Below are 21,306 nucleotides of genomic sequence, written 5' to 3' on the forward strand. Positions count from 1 at the left end.
TTTACTAGACTGTCATTTTTTTAGGCCTTCGTATATTATGACGTCTTTATAACTTGCTATACTATGTTTTTATGCTTAATATGACTTTTTTTTTTTTTTTTTTCACTATACTATACTATGCCATACATCAAGTATGCATAAAAACATCTGAAAACTTCATAGTATAGTGAGGTACCACAGGACGTCACAGTATGGTAAGGTCTAAAAAGTAAAAAGAACAATTGTATAATATGGTAAAAAAGTGAAAAGAAGACATAGCATATTAAGCATTAAAACATCAAGAAACAGGTATAGTAAGGTATAAAGACGTCATTGTATAATGAGGCCTAAGAAGTGAAAAAAACAACATGGTCTAGTATGGCAAGAAAAGTGTTAAAATTACTTTGTATAATTAGGCACAAATATATCAAAAAATGTCATAGTATACTGAGGACTAAAAAGTGAAAAAAAAAAAATATATATATTTTTTCCCTTTTTTTGCTATACTAGACTGTCTTTTTTTTAGGCCTTAGTATTCGTTTTTTGAGGTTTCAATGCTTAATATGCTGTCTTTTTTTTTTCCTCTTTAGGCCTTACTATACTGTGAGAGTTGACAAATAGCTCAGTGGCCTTATTATGAAACCCATGACTAGCTGGTGTCTGACAATGTCCATCTCTCTATCCAGATTACAATGCTATAACCCTGGATCCAAACACAGCCAACCCTTATTTATGCTTCTGTGATGGTCGGAGAGCTGTTACCACACATTTAGAGCCACAGCTATTCCCAGAACACCCGGATCGTTTCACCAGCTGGGCCCAGGTACTGTGCAGAGCGGGGATGGCCGGGCGCTGCTACTGGGAGGTAGAGTGGACTGGAAACGGAGGGGTTTCCATCGGTGTCTGCTACAAAAACATGAGCAGAAGTGGAGGAGGGAGTGACAGCAAGCTGGGACACAACTCCAAATCCTGGAGCCTGGACTGCTCTCACTCAGTTTGCTCATTTCAGCACAATAAGGAGAGTGTGACCATTGCATCTGCCTGCTGCAGCAGGATAGGAGTGTATCTGGACCTGAGGGGTGGGACTTTGTCTTTCTACAATGTTGCTGATACAATGGTTTTACTTCATAAAGTTAAGACTACATTCACCCAACCTGTATACCCAGGATTTTGGGTGGGATTAGGTTCTACTTTGAAGCTATGTTAAACTAACTGTACTCATTCAACAGTTCAAGAAACCTTGTACATATGGGGTTCCAAATGTTTCTTTTTGACCATGAATAATAATGAAACTGAGACAGATGTTTGTGCTCAAAGCTTCGCTTTTTAATAACCGTGCAAGCCGGGAGCAGCAGCAACACTTTAATGGAGCAGGTACAGAGCTGGAGGCGCTTAGATCTTATTGAAGGCAGCAACATCTACACTCTGGACCTGCAGAGGAAGAAAAAAAAAAAAGAAGTCAAAGTGTTTATTATGTTATATTGTGATTTATTCTACATAAAATCAAATGAATGAAATGAAAATCAAATAAAGCATTTAATGTGATTAAGAGCATTTTTAGAATTCAAGGGTGTCATTTTTTGGAAGTATGATTACTTTCTTTCTGGCAGAGATTTAGATAAGGCAGGTTAGTTTAGCCTAGCAATGACTAGAAACAACTAGTCAGGCTCTGTCCAAAAATGAACAAATATTGCACATCAGAAATGACATCTAATTTTATTTAAAAGAAAGGGGGAGAAAAAGGAAAGTAATGACAATTTGTTGTTTTACTGCATTTTCAATGCACTGAGCACCACAAATGAACTTTGGGGTGGTTGCAGAATGTCTAACAATGATATCCTGAAGCCCCAAGCAGATAAAATCCATACAATTTAAGTGCTAAAAACCACTTGGATTAAACAATGTCTTGGATAAGGGTGAGACATAAATGAAAGTTACTTACAAAGTCCTCAAACTTGGTGATCTCCTCCTCCAGGATGTCGGTGCCAACTTTGTCGTCCTCGACCACACAGTTGATCTGTAGCTTCTTGATGCCGTAACCCACTGGCACAAGTTTAGATGCTCCCCACAGAAGCCCGTCCATCTGCACCGAACGCACACACTCCTCCAGCTTTGCCATATCTGTTTCATCATCCCACTAATGGAAAACAGAGGAGGGGAAGAGACATCAACATTAATTTTGACAAAGTTAAAACAAAATTCAACACAGGATCCATGAGTTACAGCAAAACATTTTAGATATTTGCTATCAGATTGAACGGGAGCACACTTTACCTGATTTTCACTAAATGCACAGGGTTTCATTTTAGATGAATGATTTCAAAATTAAAAATAATTTCCACAACAGCAGTAGGAGCAGCATTTTGAAATGAGCTAAATTACACAGTTAGGGTGGTATTGTTACGTACAGGCTTGACGTCCAACAGGATTGATGACTTGGCAATCAGGGTGGGTTTCTTAGCCTTCTTGGCAGCATAGGCTTCTAAGCGCTCCTGCTTGAGACGCTCTGCCTCCTCATCTTCTTCATCACTGCCAAACAGGTCAATGTCGTCGTCATCATCATCATCATCGCCACCACCGTTTTCCACCTTTACTTGTTTGACAGGAGCAGCCTGGACTGGTGCAGCCTGTTACAGTGGAGAAGGATAGGGAAAACAGTTTTAAGAGTGAGCTGTTCAGAAGCAGGTTAATTTGATAAGGTTAATTTCTTTGTTTTTTTCATCTATTTATCTGCAGTTAACATGCCGGCAAAAAACATACAATAGAAAATAATAGTTTCTGGTGAGGAAGGATATACATATCTAAAATTATTTATCTACCTTAGCACATGGGACAGCTGCTAATACAGGTGTCTTTTCCAGCATAGCCACTCTGGACTCCAGCTTCTGCAGGGCTGCTCTCATGTTCTCCACCACTAAACAAGTAACACAACAGTAAAGTTAAAACCAGAACAAGTGAGCAAAAAGGACAGGCATGGAAAAACTCCACACACAAAGACACACACCTTTGTGCAGAGTCTGGTTCTCCAGTTCCAGGCTCTTCATGCGTGAAACCAGCTCCTGGTCTCCTCCTGCATGTGAGGATGACTAGAAAACAAACACAAATCAATTAACAAGTGTCAAGGCTGAAGTTAAAATGGTAACAAAAGCAGGTCCACTATCATCCAGGGCAAGGTCCAGTTCAAGTTTGTTCAAGTGAAGGAGCAAGCCACAAAACCAAAGTCAATGTGCTGAGGTTTAAAAAAAAAAAAAACAAAAAAAAAAACAAAAAAACATGCAAGACTCAAATCTATTGAACGCCAATGATTTGAATACAATTCACACACACAATGCTGATGTTAGATTTACTCCCTCTACCCTCAATTGGTCAGAGGTTTGAATGTTTACACTCAACATGCAGGTAAACTATGTTAAGACTGTTTTTAAACAAAACTTCAAGGAGGCAACCATTTAATAATTATTTTTAAAGTAATAGTTCAACATTCCAGGAAAACTAGTTTTCTTTCTGAGAATTGGATCAGAAGATTGATAACACTCTCATAGTTGTATTTTAAATATAAATCAGTCATCATTCAGACTGAAAGCAAGGAGAACCAAGATGGAAAAGTGGAAATCAAATATTTGACATATGCAAATGAACTGTATTTTAATTGTATTTGATGATCATGATCACAACATGCAGCAAAATAATCAATCTTTCACCCCAAAATTATGCATCATAAAAATCAGTTAGTGGCTGTCTATAGTGGCTTTAAAAAAAAAGAAAGAAAAAAGAACAAACAAACAGATGCAGGATGATGGGTGAGACGGTGATGCACGATGACACATCTTAGTGCTGTGATGATAGTAACACACTCCACATCAGGCAGCAACAGACACAGCCAACACACCCAGCTGTCTGTCTCAGCTGTGCAGCGTTCCCAGGTCTGACCACAGCAAAGCTGAATGTGGAGGACTTACATTTCTGTGCTGCCGTTTCTGCTGGCGCCCTTTGCCCTGCTGCAGGGCCGTTTTCACCTGCTCTCGGTAATGTACAATGTTAAGGTACGAGAGGAAACACAGACAAAGACAAGAGGAAAAGAGCAGTGGTATGAGGTAGAAAGTCAGATGCTACAAAAAGACCTTTAGGGGCGTCTGTAACAAGACAGAAACTTGTGAATTTGTTAAGAGAAACACAATGAAACATTATCTTTTTAAAATAAACACTGAATCAAATGATCGAGTAAAAAAATTGTGCCAAAATGGGAAACATCAAGTAACCTAGCAGTAACCTTTTCAACCCATTTTAACTGATTCTTTAGGTTTTACAGATGACATGTTGAAGGTGTGAGCTCTAAAAACAGTTTGTTAATATTGTTAACATTAACTGCTGTGGTTAGGGATTTTAATCCAGTTCAGATTATGTATTTGAGGAGGTCTTCCCCATTAAAAACTACAGTTGTTATTTAGCAAACTTGCAGAACCTCATTAATGGGCTGTTGTAATGCCAGCTACAGGTAGGTACGGTTATCGTCTTAAGAACTTTCCATTTACATATGGGCATGTGAGTATTGTTTTAGACAGACTTGAGGTCACAACATTTAAGTAGCAATGGGGAGAAAAACCAGATTTTTCCAAACATGACCACATTCATACCGCAAACAAAATGGTAAAAACCACTGATGTATAGACAAACACATGAGCGATTTACTGACAGCACAATGAAAATTATAGAGTAAACAAGCAGAGGTTAAAGGGAAACAGGCAGCAAGTTACAACACAGCATGCATATAGCACTTTTCTTGTCAAGTGCAGGCTAAAGGCTTTCTCAACAAAGGCTAAAATGTCCCCAAGAACTTGCCGTCTATACTTGAATCACCATTTCTCATTTAAACAACTATTCCCCCCATTATAGGGCTGGTACACAGACATTAGTTTGTACAGCCCAGCCACTACAGGGGGTAGGTCTGCAGCTCATTTGTAGTACAGTACTCACTCCGTTTAGGGACTGCTGGATATTCTGTCGGGATTTAGCAATGTCCAGCAGGATGGGATTAACATCGTTCTTCAACAGAGATGTGTGGGTAAAGCAGTAATGAAGCAGGAGCAGTGAGAAAGACAGGTAGTAGTGTGCAAAACGGACAACAAAGCAGGATGGCCCATACATCCAACATGTAGGATGAAGCTGTTATTAAAAGATTTGAGTGATTTGAAAAGGATTTATGGTTTTAAAACCTCTACAGTCTTTTTCAAAACAAAATCCTTGTGAATTCATGCATCTAGAGGATGAACAGTCAAAGTAAATAAATGTGAGATGTTCTGGGTTATCTTGTGTCTAATGTTGCAATATAAAAGTTAAACACATTCTGGCAGCAGACATGAGGGTACATGATGACCCAACCTGCACCTCTCATGGCACAGCTGTCATTTTCCCCACTTCAGTACATGTTCTCTTGCGTTCTACCCAAGAAATTGTCCCAATGCAATACAATATGTTGACAGCAAGGCCTGGTGATAATCCTGACTAAGATATTGTTTCTGTAAACACATTGTATTTCAACAGCTAACAATTAGTCGACAGAAAAACTGTCAACTTGATAATCAATTAATCCTTTCAGCAATTTTTCAAGCAAAAATAGTGAAAATCCAAATAAAGAATATTGTTTTTCATTGTCATATATCATTATAAACTGAATTCATGAGGGGTTTGAAGTTGTTTCTGGTCAAACAAAAAGGCATGTATTTTAAAAAAAATCAGCACATAAAAACAAACCTATCTATCACTTGAAATCACAATGAGTACAGGAGGAGATACGGCTTTTTCTGATTGGGTGAAACTGAAGTGATCATGTTATAATTTCTCTTTTGTTTTCCGGACCTGTGTAGACACTCTTCAGAGCTGCTGTTGCAGCCCTGGACAGCCTGAAAAGCAGAGACAGCTGCCAAACCACCTGACCCCTCTCACTTCTAAATCGGGTGACTTAACTCACATGCACGCAGCTGCTCTGGGCTGCCGAGCGCTGGTGACTATCGATGATGTAACTATTGCTTAAACCAACAGGCTGGTGACTGACAGAGCTGTGCAGCCGCTGAGAGGGAAGCATGAGGTGAGGAGGTGTCAAGAAGGAGGAGGACAGGAAGAACCAACAGACAGAAAATGCCACTGGTGCAGGAATGAAAATAAAGGCCAACTAAAAATAAACCCATATGTCCTTATTTCTGAGAATATTCAGGTTGAAACACATTCATAAAAGTCTGACAATATCAAAAATCAAAATATATTTTGCTGTCTGGGGCTGCAAATAAAAAGGGAACTCATCAGAACAAAGAGACATCTTGGATTCAAAATGAAGTGGTTTTTTTGTGTTTTTTTTTTTTTTTTTACCTGTTGCTGTTGTGTGGAGGGGCCGTTGACTCCCTCGTAGAAGCACTTCTCCGCCTCATCATAGCGGTGTTTGTCAAACCAGATGTTCTCTGTGGCGAGGCACTGCAGTCCACTCATGTTGGTACTGAGGAGGGAAAGTGAAGTTAAGTTAGACAATGCAACAACACTGATCAGTGTTTGACAGTTTATCTACTGACCATCAGTCATGACCAGGTGTTAGGTTGTTACAGACAGCACAATCAATGACAGGAAATGAGCGACAGAACGTGGCTTAATTAGATGCTGGACTGTATATTACAGGTTACAACAGCATGCAGAGTCACAGATGGAGATGTGGGTGGAAAAGGGAGAGGAAAAAAAACAATGTGTAAGTCTGACATTTTCTAATATATACAACCAGCAAGCTGACACAGGAACAACTGCGGCATCATATTCTGTAAAACAACAGGTGACAAAAAAAAAAAAAAAAAAAGAACTTATTGCATCTGTGTTTCGCCTCCCCTTCTAATTTTGCTGATGGGTTACTGCAGCAGACAGGCATTTACACATTCCTCAGTCAGTGAAACAGAGTTGCCTGGTCTGCAAAGTCTGGATTATAGAACAAAACATTGCTCACTGCCCATACAGCAACCCCCCCTTAGTGACAGCAGAGATGTACTTAATTGTTTAAACACACTCAGTTTACTATACATGACTGTACGTAGATGTAAGTTGTACATTAACACTTATGTGACACTAACACTAGACTTAGTGGGTGTTTATAAAATTGCAAGGGGATGCATTGGTGAGGTGTGTTTCAGGAATCTATGAGAGACTGAAATCTGATCAAGGAAGTCCAGTTTGAGTTTTATCAGTTTAAAGGCTTATTAGATGCCAGAACACTGCACGGCGATTTTACACAACTCTGAATTTTATAACTATGGAAAGAAATCCTCTTTTCTTTATTCACAATGATCACAAGATACACAGCAGAAATACAGCAAATATGGCAGCTGGATGGTGTCGCATTGCACTGCAGCGCAAGTTTTCTTGCAGCACTAAAGTTGGTCTGAATATGTCTGAAACAAGAAACTTTAGTTTCTATAAACCTGCGTGTCAAAAATATTACACACAATACAAAAGTTAGCAGAACTGAAAAAGGCCAAACAAAAATGCAGACAGACAACAAATAAAAAAATTATCATTATGGTTATATAAAACTGAAAACACACATCAAGTCTCTCCCATTCCTTGTGCGAGAGGTGTCATACTTGTCCCTTTTGGGTCTTTCCGTCTCAGACAGGCCCCTCTTCCTCTGGTTTGGCCCCTTGCTGCCTTTGCCTCCCTTCTCAGTCTCAGAGGAGGTGCGATTGCGGCCTCTACTGTACTGACGGTGAGGGGTACCAGAGGCCTTCACTGTGGTGACAGGGTGCCCCTGATCCTGCTTCTGATCGTGGCCACGTCTGGAGCGGAAGGTCAAGGAGCCTCTGGTGTTTGGGCTCCGTGGAGAGGATGACAGATGCCCGTTGTTATTAGAGGCAAGACGGCGCTGGTAGTTGCTCTCGGCCTGCTCGTAGGCACTGCGGTTGTACCAGATTCCCTCTGCCTGCATGCCCTGGAGGATCGGGCTCTGACCGTAGGAGCCACTTGCCTCTACAGAGGAGCTCAACCGCTCATCTTCAGGCCCAGAGCTCTGGCTCTCTGACTGGGACAAACGTGTGTGACGCCGCAACCTCCCAAACTGGACGTTGTCTCCACTAATGATGCCTCTCTCCAAAGTGGGAACATTAACCTGCCTGGTGGCCCCGACTGGTGCAGCTTGCCGAGGGGTTCCTTTTTGCTGACGGTTTGGCAAAGACTGATCCATTTCTCTATTAAAGGGGTGTCTTCTCTACTCACTTATGTGCCAGGTGTATAAGGAGAGAAAAGAAGCAACAAGTGGAAGCTAGAGCCATTAGGTCAGGTCAGTGCGAGGTTAGCATCACAAAGGAACGTGCTGGTTAGAAACATCTGAAATAGCTCATAAAATGTGATGCCAATGTGGTCTTGTAGGCAAAGAGACAAGGGACTGATCAAGAAGCTTTTTTTCCCCCAAAAAATATCATATTGAGCTTTGCAGGAAGAGTTCAGAGCGAGTTTAACTTGGAGAAGAACAGATAAATCAAACTGAGAATGAAAAGGGCTCCATTTATATGCTTTTGAGATGTGGAATAATCTCAGGATAAATTACAACAGTTCATTGATCAATCTCACATTGGACTTTGAAACAGCAAGGCCAAAACAAACAAGGCAAAAAGTAATGTGGGTAGCACAAATGACAAAAGGTGAAAATGGCCACATTTAGGTTAAGATGTGTTTCAGTGTTTCCTCAATATGCATTTCAAAACTAAAACTTATGTAGCTCAAATATTTTTTAAATAGTGATTTTATGATCAATCAACAGCTTTAACATTATAATCTCAACTTGAAAACACACCAGGTAAATTACACCCTGGTATTGTTGAATGTGATGCAGAAGTAGAACAAGGTTATTCCTGTCAGACACAGCTGTGTCCAATTAACGAGGAAACACTGTTTATGCATTAAGTATGATGTTTCTATTGAGACATCTAAAAACCCAACTTGTGCAACAGAGTCTGGCTCACCTTTGCTTTGGCATGCTGGATGATAATGTACGCTACCTATTGTGGAATGGAATATTTAAAATAATTCAACCAAACACATTTACTTATATTGAAAATCATAAATGTTTCATGAAAGACAATCCAAATGTCTCTGACAGCAGCACTGCCTTTAAACTAGCAGGGAAACATCACAACGCAAAGACACTAATTCCATGCATGAAATAAAGGACAACTTGATAATTGAAAAAAAAGATTAAAAAAAAAAACTGTACACAACAGGTGATGCACTGCATATAGCACTGTCAATGCAGAAATATAAATCACAGCTGCCAGTTTATTAGGTTCACCCAGTTAAAACTAATACAGCCCTTCAATAAATCCTATCTTCAACTGTTTTTAGTTAGTGATTTAAAGTCATGGTCATTTTGGAGGATGTAGTTTGTGTTGCAGTTGAATTGAAGCTGTATGAAGTGAATTGTAAACCAATTAGTCAATAGACATAAAATTGTACAGCTAAAACAATTAGTGTTTTAATTGATTAGTCAAGCACCAAAAGCTTAATCAGCAACGATTCTAATAATTTATTATTTCTGTCATGAAGCATAAATGTCATGTGTGGAGTTAATGCTTTTCTTTTTGTATTTGTCAATAAACTGAATCTCTTTGGTTTTTGGACTGTTTGGACGTCTGAAGATGCTACCTTGGTCTTTGGGAGTAACATTTTAACCTTCATCTTCATGAAGGTAGGGTTTATTGCAGACTAACTTGACTAGACTACATTAGTTATAGCCAGGTGTACCTCTACTATAAACTGGCAGTGTAAAATACTTCCACTATATCACATAATTGCAGTAAACCAGAGCATGTGTTAGAACATCAGCTGAAAAGCAGATTCATCAACAACACTCACCTTTAGTAACTGGGTTGGAAAGCTAATGTCCAACAGAGAAATAAGAAACAATACAAACATTCTCATAAACAAAATATGCATTTACAATCCCTTATGCACAAAAAGTAACCACGGGGATACTTTTTTTTTATGCTGAAGGAATGCCAGTTAACGTCAAGGCAAAACTTATACTCACTTATGCAAAATTTTATCAGATCGGAGAGTGAACAATTCGCAACAATTTGTCAGTCTGCAAGAAGTGGGCATTTCATGTATAATACCAACCAAAGAACAGGTAAACAGCATAGTATAAGTGATGGTTAATGACAGTAAATATTCGTGTTGTATTCAGCTGTTGCTTTAACACCGAGACACCGGGCAGAGTTACGTTACTCAAGTTTTTTGACAGTCCCCTCCAACTTGTAGTTTGTTGACCACGTGGCGCTTAAAAACTCTAAATTCAAAATAGTCTGTGGGTTTTACAGGCAGACACACTTTTTAATGTCCCAAATCCTAAAAACAAAACTTTACAGTACTTACTCTTGGTTTTATTCGACGTTTTATGGCCTGGTAATCGTCCACTGGCGTGCTGCCTCGGCTGTAATCCGACGGTGGAAGAGAACTTGCATTAGCGGACCGCCTGTATTCTTCAGTGACAGAGGGGGGGCGGACGTTTGCTTTTCGAAGACCGTTTCGATGATTTTCACGTTTGTTTAATATATATGAAAAATATAGTATATATTCACAGAAATACAAGTCATCATCTATGAAACTTTGAGATAAAAAAAAAGAGATCCGTGTTTTCGCTACCATTTGCCTCGTACCTTAAGATTGGTATGATCCATTTTGACAAAGACTTCATTTCCCATGATCCCAGGAGAACGGTAGTTAACGGCCAGCTGTAAACCGTGATTATCGTGATGTTGATGACAGGCTGTGCGGCCTATCCCCAGACGGAACTGTGATTTTATATGTTTAGGTTGAACAGCTATGCAAAGTTGCTTTGTTTTCTGTCTTGCCAAATTGACTTCTGTATCTCTTAAAACCTGGATAAATGATAGTAAATTTAAGTTTGGCTCAGGTAAATTTCTTTGAAGTTCATTGTGGAGCCAAACAAACACACTTTTACCTCACTTTTCCTGCAGAGGGCAGACAAGTCGAGTCAATTTAAACTGACTATAAATTATGTATACATACTGTACATGGCTACTGCGTATTATTAATAATGTTTTGTATATACTTGAAGATACAGACTAGATTGTTTTGGTAGTTTTATAATTCAGCAATATTTTAGCTAGTTTTCACCGTGTGGTCATAATAATAATAATAACAATAATAATAATGATAATAATAATTATTATTACTAGAGGTAGCTACTGATTAAACTCGCAACAGCTATGGTATGGTATGGCAGGTGTAATGCAGGAAATTAATACAAATGTATTTATTTATTTTACTGTCATCAAACCACTCCATAATTAATTTCTTATATAGTCAGAAGTCTAAAAGATCATAAATGAATAAATATACCTTACCATCAACTACACACAAGTTTGTCTACAGTTAGATCATAAGAGTTGGTACAGCTTTGGATTTTTAAAATAGATTTTAATTTTAGGCTTAGTGTAAATTTAAATTTTCTGTGTGGCTTTGATACATTTAATTTATTATTATTGTTGTTTTTATGTTCAAAACACTTATAAGTCCACCATTTTTAATATTGAGTGGAGATTGGTGACTGATTGAATGACTGAATTTTACATCATTTACATCAGGTATTGTGTAATATTATGATAAAAAAAACATTCAAAAACAAACAAATTCATTTTTTTCATGTTAAATTGCAATACAACCACTTTACAAATAAGTAAATAAATAAATAAAAAGACATCTCCATGTGCCATATTTCCAAAGGTAGATAGTAAGTGTTGGTACAGTTTAGGAGTTTTTAATTTGAGTTTATTTCATCAGTCAGTATGTTGAAGCAGCTGCAGTTACACAAAGCACAGGTGGGGGCTGTAATTCACAGCTGAACTGAACGCACACAGGGTACTAAACAGCAAAGCTGACACAGCTGCTTCACACACTACCAGGAGTGGGGATCGAACCCACGAAGACAACTGTCCATTGGATCTTAAGTCCAACGCCTTAACCTCTCGGCCATCCTGGTTGGTTGGAAAACACCAGGTCAATCAGTAAATCACGTTGCTTGTACATACATACAGGCCACAATTATGAGCTACACCTTAACCCTTGTGTATATTTTTAACCTCTTGTCTCAGAGATCTCAGTTTAATGAGGTGTCTAACAGTTGTTCTTCACTTCCAGAGAACTGTCTCAGGGGAATCTAAACTTAAAAAATCTGCAGTGATAATGAGCTTTTACAATTATTTGTACCATGTGAAAATTTCAAAGGGAATAAAAAGATTTCAAAATGAGCAGCATGAGCTCTCAAATCTTTCCTGAGAAACAGAGATTGTTGAGTTACTTCTGACCTGCGACAGCTTCACGCATGTGACAGATGTACAGGAGCTCCCAGACGACAGACCTCAGCTAACCTTCTGTTAAAAGGAAAGCTTTATCATCTGTGAATGGAAGTGAAGTGTCTATGAGATTTGTTTTTAACCCATGAGGACATTACATATCCAAAATGTAGCCAGACATCTTGCTCACAGAATGACCAAACATTAACAGCTTTGATTTAATCTTTTCTCTATCTAAAGGTAAATAGGGAAAGTAGGAAAGATAACAAGTTATATTGTGAAAGAGCTATTCTTTGCTGTTCACTCTTAAAAATTAAAACTAAGGCTTGTGCTTTTCAAGACAAATGGTTTATGATTTATGCTAAACATCCTTCTTTGACCTTAGTTCTTACTGGAAGGAGTTCAACAACACTACTTTCACTGATTAGTTGATTTATTCGTCCCCGAGCCTTTTCCCGCCCTCATTTCTTGTTACTCACATTACTTGTGATTGCATTTCTTGATTTTTGCATTATGTACTATTTCCCATATCTAAGTGATGCAGGGTGTGTCGACTGGGTTCTGTTCTGTAGTGTTTATTGCTTAAGAGGTTTTAATATCAATATTATACTTCCATAATTCATCTGCGGTGCCCCCTCTGACTCAACATCAAAGGTGAATGCTACTTATTAGACGAATACACAGTTCAGTCAGTCTGTGCACTTTCAAAAGGGAGAAAACCTTCAAGTGTTTTGGTTATAAAATTTGCATGTACTCCATTGACTGTGGATAGGGGAACTCACTTTGTGGAGCCATAACATGCTAAGCTGAGTTGTCAAACCAAGTAAAGTTCATTTTCTAGCGATGCTAACAGGTATGACCTTCGGTCCAAACATAATTTGGCTTCAAGAAATGACACAACACATTTTATGGTTCAGTAACTTGAGTGTCCTGTTCATTTTTACTCAGAGTAGGGCAAAATTTTAGACTCCACTCACATCAAAATTTAATGGTTAATTCTTTTAGCTTTGGGGTTTCAGGAAAAGAGGGCACACATTTACAAGTATCGCCTGACCCTTGTCTCGGCCTCAGGAAAAATACATGTAGATTTGAGAACTGAGTGATGTTCCTATTTAAGCAAACCCCTTCATCATATATTCATCCTATAGCACTGATAAAGCCTATACTGAGCTTTTAGACTGTGGATAAGACACAGCCAGTCTGACCGGCCATGTAGCGCGCCCCGGGCCAGGGGCCTGTTATGAGCCCCCACTGTTTTCCAACTTAGCTCTGACAGGTGAGCTGCAGGCTCTCAGGTGAGAAAGATAATAAAAGAAAACGTTTAAAAAAAAAAAGATGAGACTGAGCATCACTTTGTCATATTATATTGATACAGTACATCATATTGAATTGTGTTGCCCAAATCAACGGACTGAAAAGACAGAGCTACAGAATCTCAGGCGAGATTTGGAAATTGCTCACAACAGATTGCTGTTTCTAACTGGGTAGGCTAGCACACTACCCACAGGGTTTTCTGCATCTATTTTCTTTTAACATATCCTTGAAAATCTATCATGTCAAGATTATTATTAAGAGAAAAGGTTATATCAGCAAACACAAGTAAAGTTTCTGCAGAGTCTGGCTCTTTATGTGCATATGTGCGTGTATATTATCTTTGCCATCTGTCAAAAAATGTTTCCACCAAAGACAAAGCCAGACCCACACCCTTGTCCAACATCCAGGTGAAGTAACACGGAGCAGACTGAATTGGAATGACTAGGATAGTATACATTAAGCTTCAAGAGTCATTCATCTTTTCAGTTTAATGAAATTAAATCGCTCCAATGTGATGCCAAATTAAACCACACTCAAAATGAGAATAATCAGGTGTTAATGTTTGTTTTTCTTACACCTGTCTCCTTTCTCTTGTGCCGTTTTTCTCCCTGTGCTGTTAGGTATTTCGGATCTTCTGTGCTGTATGTTCAGTATATACATTAAGTAAAGCTGAGCTGAATTGAGTTGGGAGGCTGTGGTCACTATAGGGGGAATATTTTTTGTATGCAGGAAATGATAAATGACAACCTATCAGCAAATACAAACCCACACTCACCAGCTTTCTCCCCCTTTGTTTGTCTTTCATCATGTAAAGCAATCACAGACCAGTGTGGGACGGTAAACAAGGGCATCATTGTGCAGTTCAATGATACCTCACCAAAAGACCTCTGGGTGTCGACATTCATAATGTTAAAAGATGTCATTTTGTTTCTGTTTAAGGCTCCCAAGGTGCAAAATTACTGTGTACAGATACAGGAGAAACAAATCCCAAAAGCAGCAAATGTATAAGGACTGAGTTTTACCTTAATCAGTTATTGATGAAAAATTAGTCAATCCATTAGTTTATCAACAGAAAATTAATAAATAATTAATTTTAAAGAGAGCCCAACACAGAATAACTCATTAAGAATTTGTAACAATAAGGTTTGTCCTATCTGCCATTTAAGAGAAAATATATAGTGAATTATTGGTCAACCAGACAAAATTTCAACACAAATTTTCAATTTGCTGACATTTCTATAAACAAAACAATTAATCCATTACTCAAGAAAATAATCTGTCCCCATCAATCCCTGCCTTCACCTGACCTGTGCTATTCCTAACTTCACTTCTGTGGTCTTGACATTTTAAGCCCACATTTTATTAAAAAGGTGCTTACAGTACAATCTGCTCTACATGCTTGACTTTGATACATCGGTTGCTGTGGGAATCAAACCCTCGGCTGTTTTCGGCATCATGGCTCCCCCTGCTCCACAAGATTGAAACCAGTGGTCAAACAGGCAATGCAAAGCCTTGCTTAAATGCAAACAACCAATATGTTTGAAAAATAAGCCATTAGCCCGCAGGCGACAGTCGTATCATGCAGACCTTTTGTTAACCTGTGTTTGTGAATGGGCAACAGTTTTTTAGGATAATACAGTGACGACTGGAACCTGATAACATGTCAGGTTTGTTTTTCATTATTTTTAAGCCACAGTGACACACATTCACACCGTACAATCCTAGTCTCCTGCTGTTTTACACCTGAACTAAATTGTTCCTGTAAATCCATCCCAAAGTCGCCCCATGAGTAGCTGAAGGTTGAATCCTGTGTTCTTGTTCTTATAGGAACCGATTCTGTTGGGAGGCGTTTGGTTATTTTTAGCACTGCCCTGTTTCACATTCACACATGAAATTACCCCTATGTAAATTACTAACCACAAACCACCGACAGTGGAGCAAAATGGCAATATATTACTTCTCAAAAATACCAAAACAATAACAGATGAGGGAATATAAAAACAGTTATCCTCCAGTCCATTGTGGAGAGACAGCTGTCCATCAGGTCACAGTCCCATTCAGCCTCCAGGATGCTCTCTCCTCAGTGTCTTCCAACAGCTCATTACTGAATACCCAGAGTGCCTCCTTGGGAAAATGAAAAGAAAAACATCTAATTATAATATGCCACAAACATTTAAAGCATCAGAATAGACCATACACTGATGGCTACAGAAATGTGGCAGCCACTCCTGAATGGTACGATTAAATTAATATCCATTAGCAGCTGGAGCGTCCTGTTAGTCATATTTATATCATTACTCTTAAATCACTTACTTGAAAAGGTGCAGTGGTCAAAAGTCACCTCTCTTTGCTTCTAATCATTTAGATTCCTTTCATTTTGTTTGTATTTCACATACCTTTGCTGCCAGATAGTTTTTTTGTCATCATTATTATTTCAGTGATGTCCTGACCAGTGCGAGCAGCAGTGCGAGCGGTGTAGTGGAGAAGAGTTATGCAGTTCTGTTTTATTTTTGATAGACTGCCATCACAGAAGAACACTAAGGTCAGGTTAAGCCCCAGAATAAAAAGAGAAGCGGTGCCCCTTCATTCTGCTCCCTTTTTTTGCAATGCATGCTGGAATGTCCCAGTTTTGCCGCTTGGTAATTTGATTAAACACAAGTTAAATTGGGAATATTCACCATCTGAGCACTTTTAGACTGAGATCATCAAAGTTTTAAAACAAAATGTTGACACTGGGAACTCTACAACACAGGGCCTCAAGGCGATGAAGAAAATCATGAATGAAAACCCAGACTCAGTCATACTGACCTGCATGTACTAACATGTATAGGCTCTGTCACCTCCAAGCTCCCACTGAGTCCAAGACAACCGGTAATGCTACGCCCTGTTGTTATTTTGTGGTAATTTGATCAAGCACCACTTTGTTAGGAATATTCATCATGTGACCACAATATAAACAACCATAATAAAACTCTTAAAACTAGACTTTGACAAAGAATCCCTCTACAAGCCATGGCCACAAAAAACAAAACATAATCCACAATAATATAATGTAAGGCCAGAAAAGCAGCATTTATCACATTTTAAATGCCTGAACAATGAAATGTTTGGCTTGAAAAAAGACAAAATGATGATTTATTATGAAAATAGATGGCCTTTTTTGTTGATTGACTCATTGAGTAATCAACCATTGTTTCAGTGAAATAGTGTTATTGTACTTCTGCAGAGCAAATTAACACATCAAACTGCAGCAGTGAACTTGGGGCTAACTCAAGTTAATTTACTCAAGGGTGTCGTGCTTCACTAGAGTATCTCCATTTATTCCTCTTTATACTTCTACTCCTCTACATTTCAGAGGTAAATATTGTACTTTTCACAACACTTCATATATCTGACAAAATATTTAAGCAACATATAACCAACAATAAACCCTGATGTACATTAAGTTACCCAGCAATATATTAAGTGGTTGAAATTAGCCCCACTTAAAGCAGCTGCAATGCTTTCATAGTCATGCATCAATAATTAAAAGACCCATTCTTCATGATGAGTACACTACTTTTAATTATGGTATAAGTAGTATATTAACATAAAAATATATTAATAATAATAATAATAATAATAATAATATATAGAACAGTATAAGCAGAGTATTTCTACACTGTGGTAACTTTTACTTCTTCTGAATAATTCTTCCACCCTTGGGAGTTGGGAATCCACCTTGACAATGAACAATATTTTGTATGCAAATACAGGTTCTGTTTGAAGCCTATACAGTCATTAATATTTACAAAATAGATTTTGTGACGTGAAATTAGGCCACTGGCGCTTTGTTTCATCACGCATCCCCACCGCCATCTCTCTGAATGGAGATATTCATTCACCTGATTTTGCTGAGAGAGAGACAGAGAGAGAGAGAGAGAGAGAGAGAGAGAGAGAGAGAGAGAGAGAGAGAGAGAGACGAGGAGGGGGTAGGGGGGCAGCAGCACGACAGCACCAGTCATCCTCTCCCGCAAGTTTGCAGCTCGCAGGGAGAAATGGGGATTCATCTATTTTAGGATGGCAGAGTAGCTACATTTTCATAGTGAGGCTACAAAGAAGAAACCAACCTTGAGGAAGCACAGAGGAACAAATAACCCGGATCTGCGCTCGTGTCACCATCCGATGAGGGACATAACGAAGACAGATAAGACAATGGAAATGTATTGTGAGAAGCTGCCGGGACGACAGCAGAAATTCATACTCCTCATCCTTTATCTTCTTCTGTGGTACAGGCCTGCGGTGAGTAGCGTGTTGATTCCTTAAAAAGCAGCTCAAAGTGCCTCAAAAGTTGTCCACTTCTTCTTTTTTTCTCCCTGCTGCAAAACACTCTAATTAGGAACCGGTCTACTTAATTAAGCCCTAATTACATCTTTATTGCAATGCTATTACCGTTATTATCGCGTGCCCTTCTCTGGCTCTTTGGAGCACACGCTACACTTGGCCAACAAATGTCCTCATTAAGCTGCCGGTGCTAATTAGCGGACGATCAGGCCTCATGAACTGCATCCATCACCGCCACCCGTCTGTCACTCAGACAGAGACCGGGGGGAAAATATGGATGAGAAATCTTATTTTAAAAAATGAGGGTCCAGATGTTGTTCCTCAGTCTGCAAGATCTGAGCATTAATTTGCAAAACAGATTATTAGTTTCTAGCACCAAATATCAACTTAAATCAACTTAAAAAGCTTGCATTTGCAGGGAAATTTAAAAACTCTTTATTTATTTTCGACTTTTATCATTTTTTTCCCTAAAATTCAAACATAATCCGAGACGGTTTTGTGACTAAAGGGAACACATGTTGAAAAATACATCTGAAGAAGTGACCAGAAAATAAAGTGTCTGTCCTCCCGAGGTGTGTCTGTTGTTGTTGGTGTTTGTTTGTTTGCATGCTCATGCTATGTGCACCATGGCTGTGCCCACTTAACGCATCACAAACTCGTCCAAGCTGCAGGCGAAGAAGAGCATCGGCTTGTGGTGCGTGTGTCTCTGCGTGTGGAGCTGTAGATAACTTAGTTGTCTCGTTATTTCCAGGCTGAAGCAATTCATCCGGACTGCGCCATCATCTCCGAGCACCTGAGGGCTCGGGAGATTTGTAGCCAGACGAGGAGGAGCGAGGCGCAAAACCAGACCGACCACAGCGGTGGGTTCGTGTTTGATGCTGCTGCAGCTGCTGCTGCTGCTGCTGCTGCTGCTTTGTGTTTGCTGCACATAAACACACACTTTGAGAAATAACTGTGAAACACTGCCAGAGGTTTTTAATAGATGGGAATGTGGGTTAAACTAAAAAAAAAAGAAAAAAAACAGAACTGGGGAGCAAAGTAAAATTTAAGAGATGAAACTAAAAGAAGCAGATTCTAGACACCCATGGACGCAAATGATGGAGCTTAAACTTTCTGTAGGACTTTTCTTAAGATTTAATCGGTTTTCTTGTTTTGTGGATGGACATTTCATGGTTTTTAGCTTAATTCGTGTGATGACTCTGATGCCTGAGCACATGCAGGAGACATTAAGGCCATAGATGACCACATAAACCTTCATGTGACTTCAAGACATGAATGGCTGACAGTGGACTAAATGCAGTCAAGACTTTTAGGCCATGAGTCTTGAACAAAACTAGTGTAACCAAGCGTCTTGGGTTCTAACTGTGTGTACTTAGTAGTAAAATAATGAACAGGGCATGGAAACGGAGTACGATGAACAGCAGCCACACTCCTTTTTATTTCTTCACTACATGTGTGACCATCCCCCAGCAGCCACTTTACAACAGCCTTACAGCAACTCCAAGGGGACACACTACCTAAACACATAGCAAACACAGGAGAGTCTGTTACTCTACTATCTTTTCAGATTAAAATTTTACATATGATACGTTTATCAAATACAACACTTTGTTAAAACTAAAACCAATAGTTCCTAATGTTTTTGGCTTGTGTCCTCTGACAAAAAAAAAAAAAAAAAATCAGCGCCTGTGCCTCTTGTCATCTTTCAGACGTCTATGAGTTCTTAGCAGTTCCACCAAAAAGACATTTCTACACTAAACTTCTCACATGGTTTAATTTAAATAACAATTCCAGGCCCGAAAAAGTAAAGATCAGAGAAAAGTCTGACAAATTTGCCTAAATATGTGTCAGAACTTATACTCCCATTAATCATCTCATGACTTCTCAGATTCATCTTGTGACCCTTTGGAGGGGCTCGACCCCGAGGTTGGGAACCACTTAAATATAAAATCAGTTCAAACAGCCACAACAGTAAAATGCTGCTTACACATTGATACGTCACTTTCAACAATGTAATTTATTGTAACAGTCACAGGACACAATTTTATGATGAACATGTACTTTGAGTAAATTTCGTTCATAATACTTTTTTACTAACTTTTATTATCTATACTTTTTATTTGAGTATGCAAAAATTATTGAGCTCATCATAATTAGTCGAACTCATTACACAAAACAAGTTTGAGTTGAGGGGGAGTTTAATATAAGATCAGATAAACTTTACTGATCACACACAGAATTTACACTGTCAGCAAAAGAGAGAACAAATAATTAGACTAGTGTACACTAGTTGGGGGTTGTCTTGTGAAAGCAGCTTAAAAATTTAGTTATTACATTCGAAGCACACAAAACAAGTGTGTGACACTGCTTCAATTTTGTGTGGGATTACTAAAGTTCTATTTATTTTTTTTATCCTTTTTTATCTTATTTTGAAAAGACTGAAAATGCAGAGAATGACTGAAATCTCGGACACAGTGACACTACACCCTGTTATTGTCATCATGATGATCTAACACACACACTGACACCTGTTCTTCCTCCTGGTGAGGCTTTACCTGCCTGTCCTTCCAATCTGACTCATTTACTTCATTATATACTAATGAACCTGGCGTCTCCCAGAGGGCCACACTGTGTGTCTCTGCTCTTCACCCCTTCATCAGAAACTGCCCCAGAATAACAACACTCTGGCAACTCCCCTCTGTGAGAGTGATGAACTTTAACATTTCCAGACTAATTTGATCTTAATTACCCCCGATGACTCTGAACATTGAAGCGACACAACACTTTGGTGCAAAGCTGTCATCCGCTGCTCATTACGCAGATAAATGTCCGCTGATGAATTTCACTGTCGAAGTAGGTGTGTTAGTACGTCCGTCAGTGTGATGCCAACCTTGCAGGTGACATGTAATCATGCAGAGTTGGAGAGTCATGCAGAGTTGAAGTCTCACCTTTGTAATAATTGAAATAGTAACAGTCATCATTGACAGACTCCTGGTGGTAATGGGCAAAGTAGACACTGTATACTGGTGTTAAGTGTGGGGCCATTGGCCAAAAAGCAACCATTAAAATGATGGACATGAACTGGCTGTAACTAATTATTAGCAATTTTCATCATCAATTAACCTGTTGATTATTTTATCGATCAAGTGATAAGTTGCATAGTCCTTGAAATGTAAAAATAAAATCAAAAATACCCCTCAGAAATTTAGAAAGTCCAAGGTGACGTCTTCAAATTGTTCAATTTGTCCAATCAACAAAACGCCACCATGAGGTTCACTTTTGTGGTTTTACGTGAAATATCTGTCATTAAATTTTGGTCATAGTTTCATCAAGTCCCCCTCAAGATCAACAG

The 21,306-nt window shown here is 38.8% G+C and overlaps 3 protein-coding genes and 1 non-coding gene across 7 annotated transcripts in view; 2 read left to right on the forward strand and 2 right to left on the reverse strand.

Annotated features, from left to right (window-relative positions):
- LOC111657013 (E3 ubiquitin/ISG15 ligase TRIM25-like) overlaps positions 1-1,533 on the forward strand; it is an 18,577-nt gene extending 17,044 nt beyond the window's left edge. For both annotated transcript variants that reach the window (XM_023408971.2, XM_087174736.1), the window contains one exon: positions 666-1,533. In XM_023408971.2, coding sequence (XP_023264739.1) covers positions 666-1,186 — 521 coding nt within the window. In that variant the 3' untranslated portion in view covers positions 1,187-1,533. The remainder of the gene's footprint in view (positions 1-665) is intronic.
- eef1da (eukaryotic translation elongation factor 1 delta a (guanine nucleotide exchange protein)) lies at positions 1,284-10,458 on the reverse strand. 3 transcript variants are annotated; one of them, XM_023408974.2, is made up of 11 exons: positions 10,375-10,456; positions 9,856-9,877; positions 8,967-9,002; positions 7,593-8,219; positions 6,343-6,466; positions 3,939-3,995; positions 2,984-3,065; positions 2,799-2,893; positions 2,388-2,606; positions 1,922-2,116; positions 1,284-1,410 (listed from the first exon to the last, which is right to left on the reverse strand). In XM_023408974.2, exons 4-11 carry the CDS (start codon positions 8,186-8,188, stop codon positions 1,372-1,374), a joined length of 1,407 nt encoding a protein of 468 aa, XP_023264742.1. In that variant the 5' UTR covers positions 8,189-8,219; positions 8,967-9,002; positions 9,856-9,877; positions 10,375-10,456; the 3' UTR covers positions 1,284-1,371. The 3 variants fall into 3 exon arrangements, with proteins under 3 accessions (XP_023264742.1, XP_023264743.1, XP_087030863.1); XM_023408975.2 differs by lacking the exon at positions 8,967-9,002 and having other exon boundaries at positions 10,375-10,458; XM_087174737.1 differs by lacking the exons at positions 3,939-3,995; positions 9,856-9,877; positions 10,375-10,456.
- A 1,463-nt stretch (positions 10,459-11,921) lies between these two features.
- Positions 11,922-12,004, reverse strand: trnal-uaa (transfer RNA leucine (anticodon UAA)). Its single transcript has one exon. It is a non-coding gene; the product is annotated as a tRNA-Leu (tRNA).
- Positions 12,005-17,669: 5,665 nt separating this feature from the next.
- ghrhra (growth hormone releasing hormone receptor a) overlaps positions 17,670-21,306 on the forward strand; it is a 33,669-nt gene continuing 30,032 nt past the window's right edge. Inside the window, exons 1-2 of the mRNA XM_023408991.2 lie at positions 17,670-17,912; positions 18,706-18,814. Of these exons, the coding sequence (XP_023264759.2) occupies positions 17,796-17,912; positions 18,706-18,814 (226 nt within the window). The 5' untranslated portion in view covers positions 17,670-17,795. The remainder of the gene's footprint in view (positions 17,913-18,705; positions 18,815-21,306) is intronic.

The sequence above is a fragment of the Seriola lalandi genome, unplaced genomic scaffold, assembly GCF_002814215.2.
Source record: "Seriola lalandi dorsalis isolate HSWRI2012SDOR001 ecotype SW California unplaced genomic scaffold, Sedor1 jcf7180002054377, whole genome shotgun sequence".
In the NCBI taxonomy this organism is placed as follows: domain Eukaryota; kingdom Metazoa; phylum Chordata; class Actinopteri; order Carangiformes; family Carangidae; genus Seriola; species Seriola lalandi.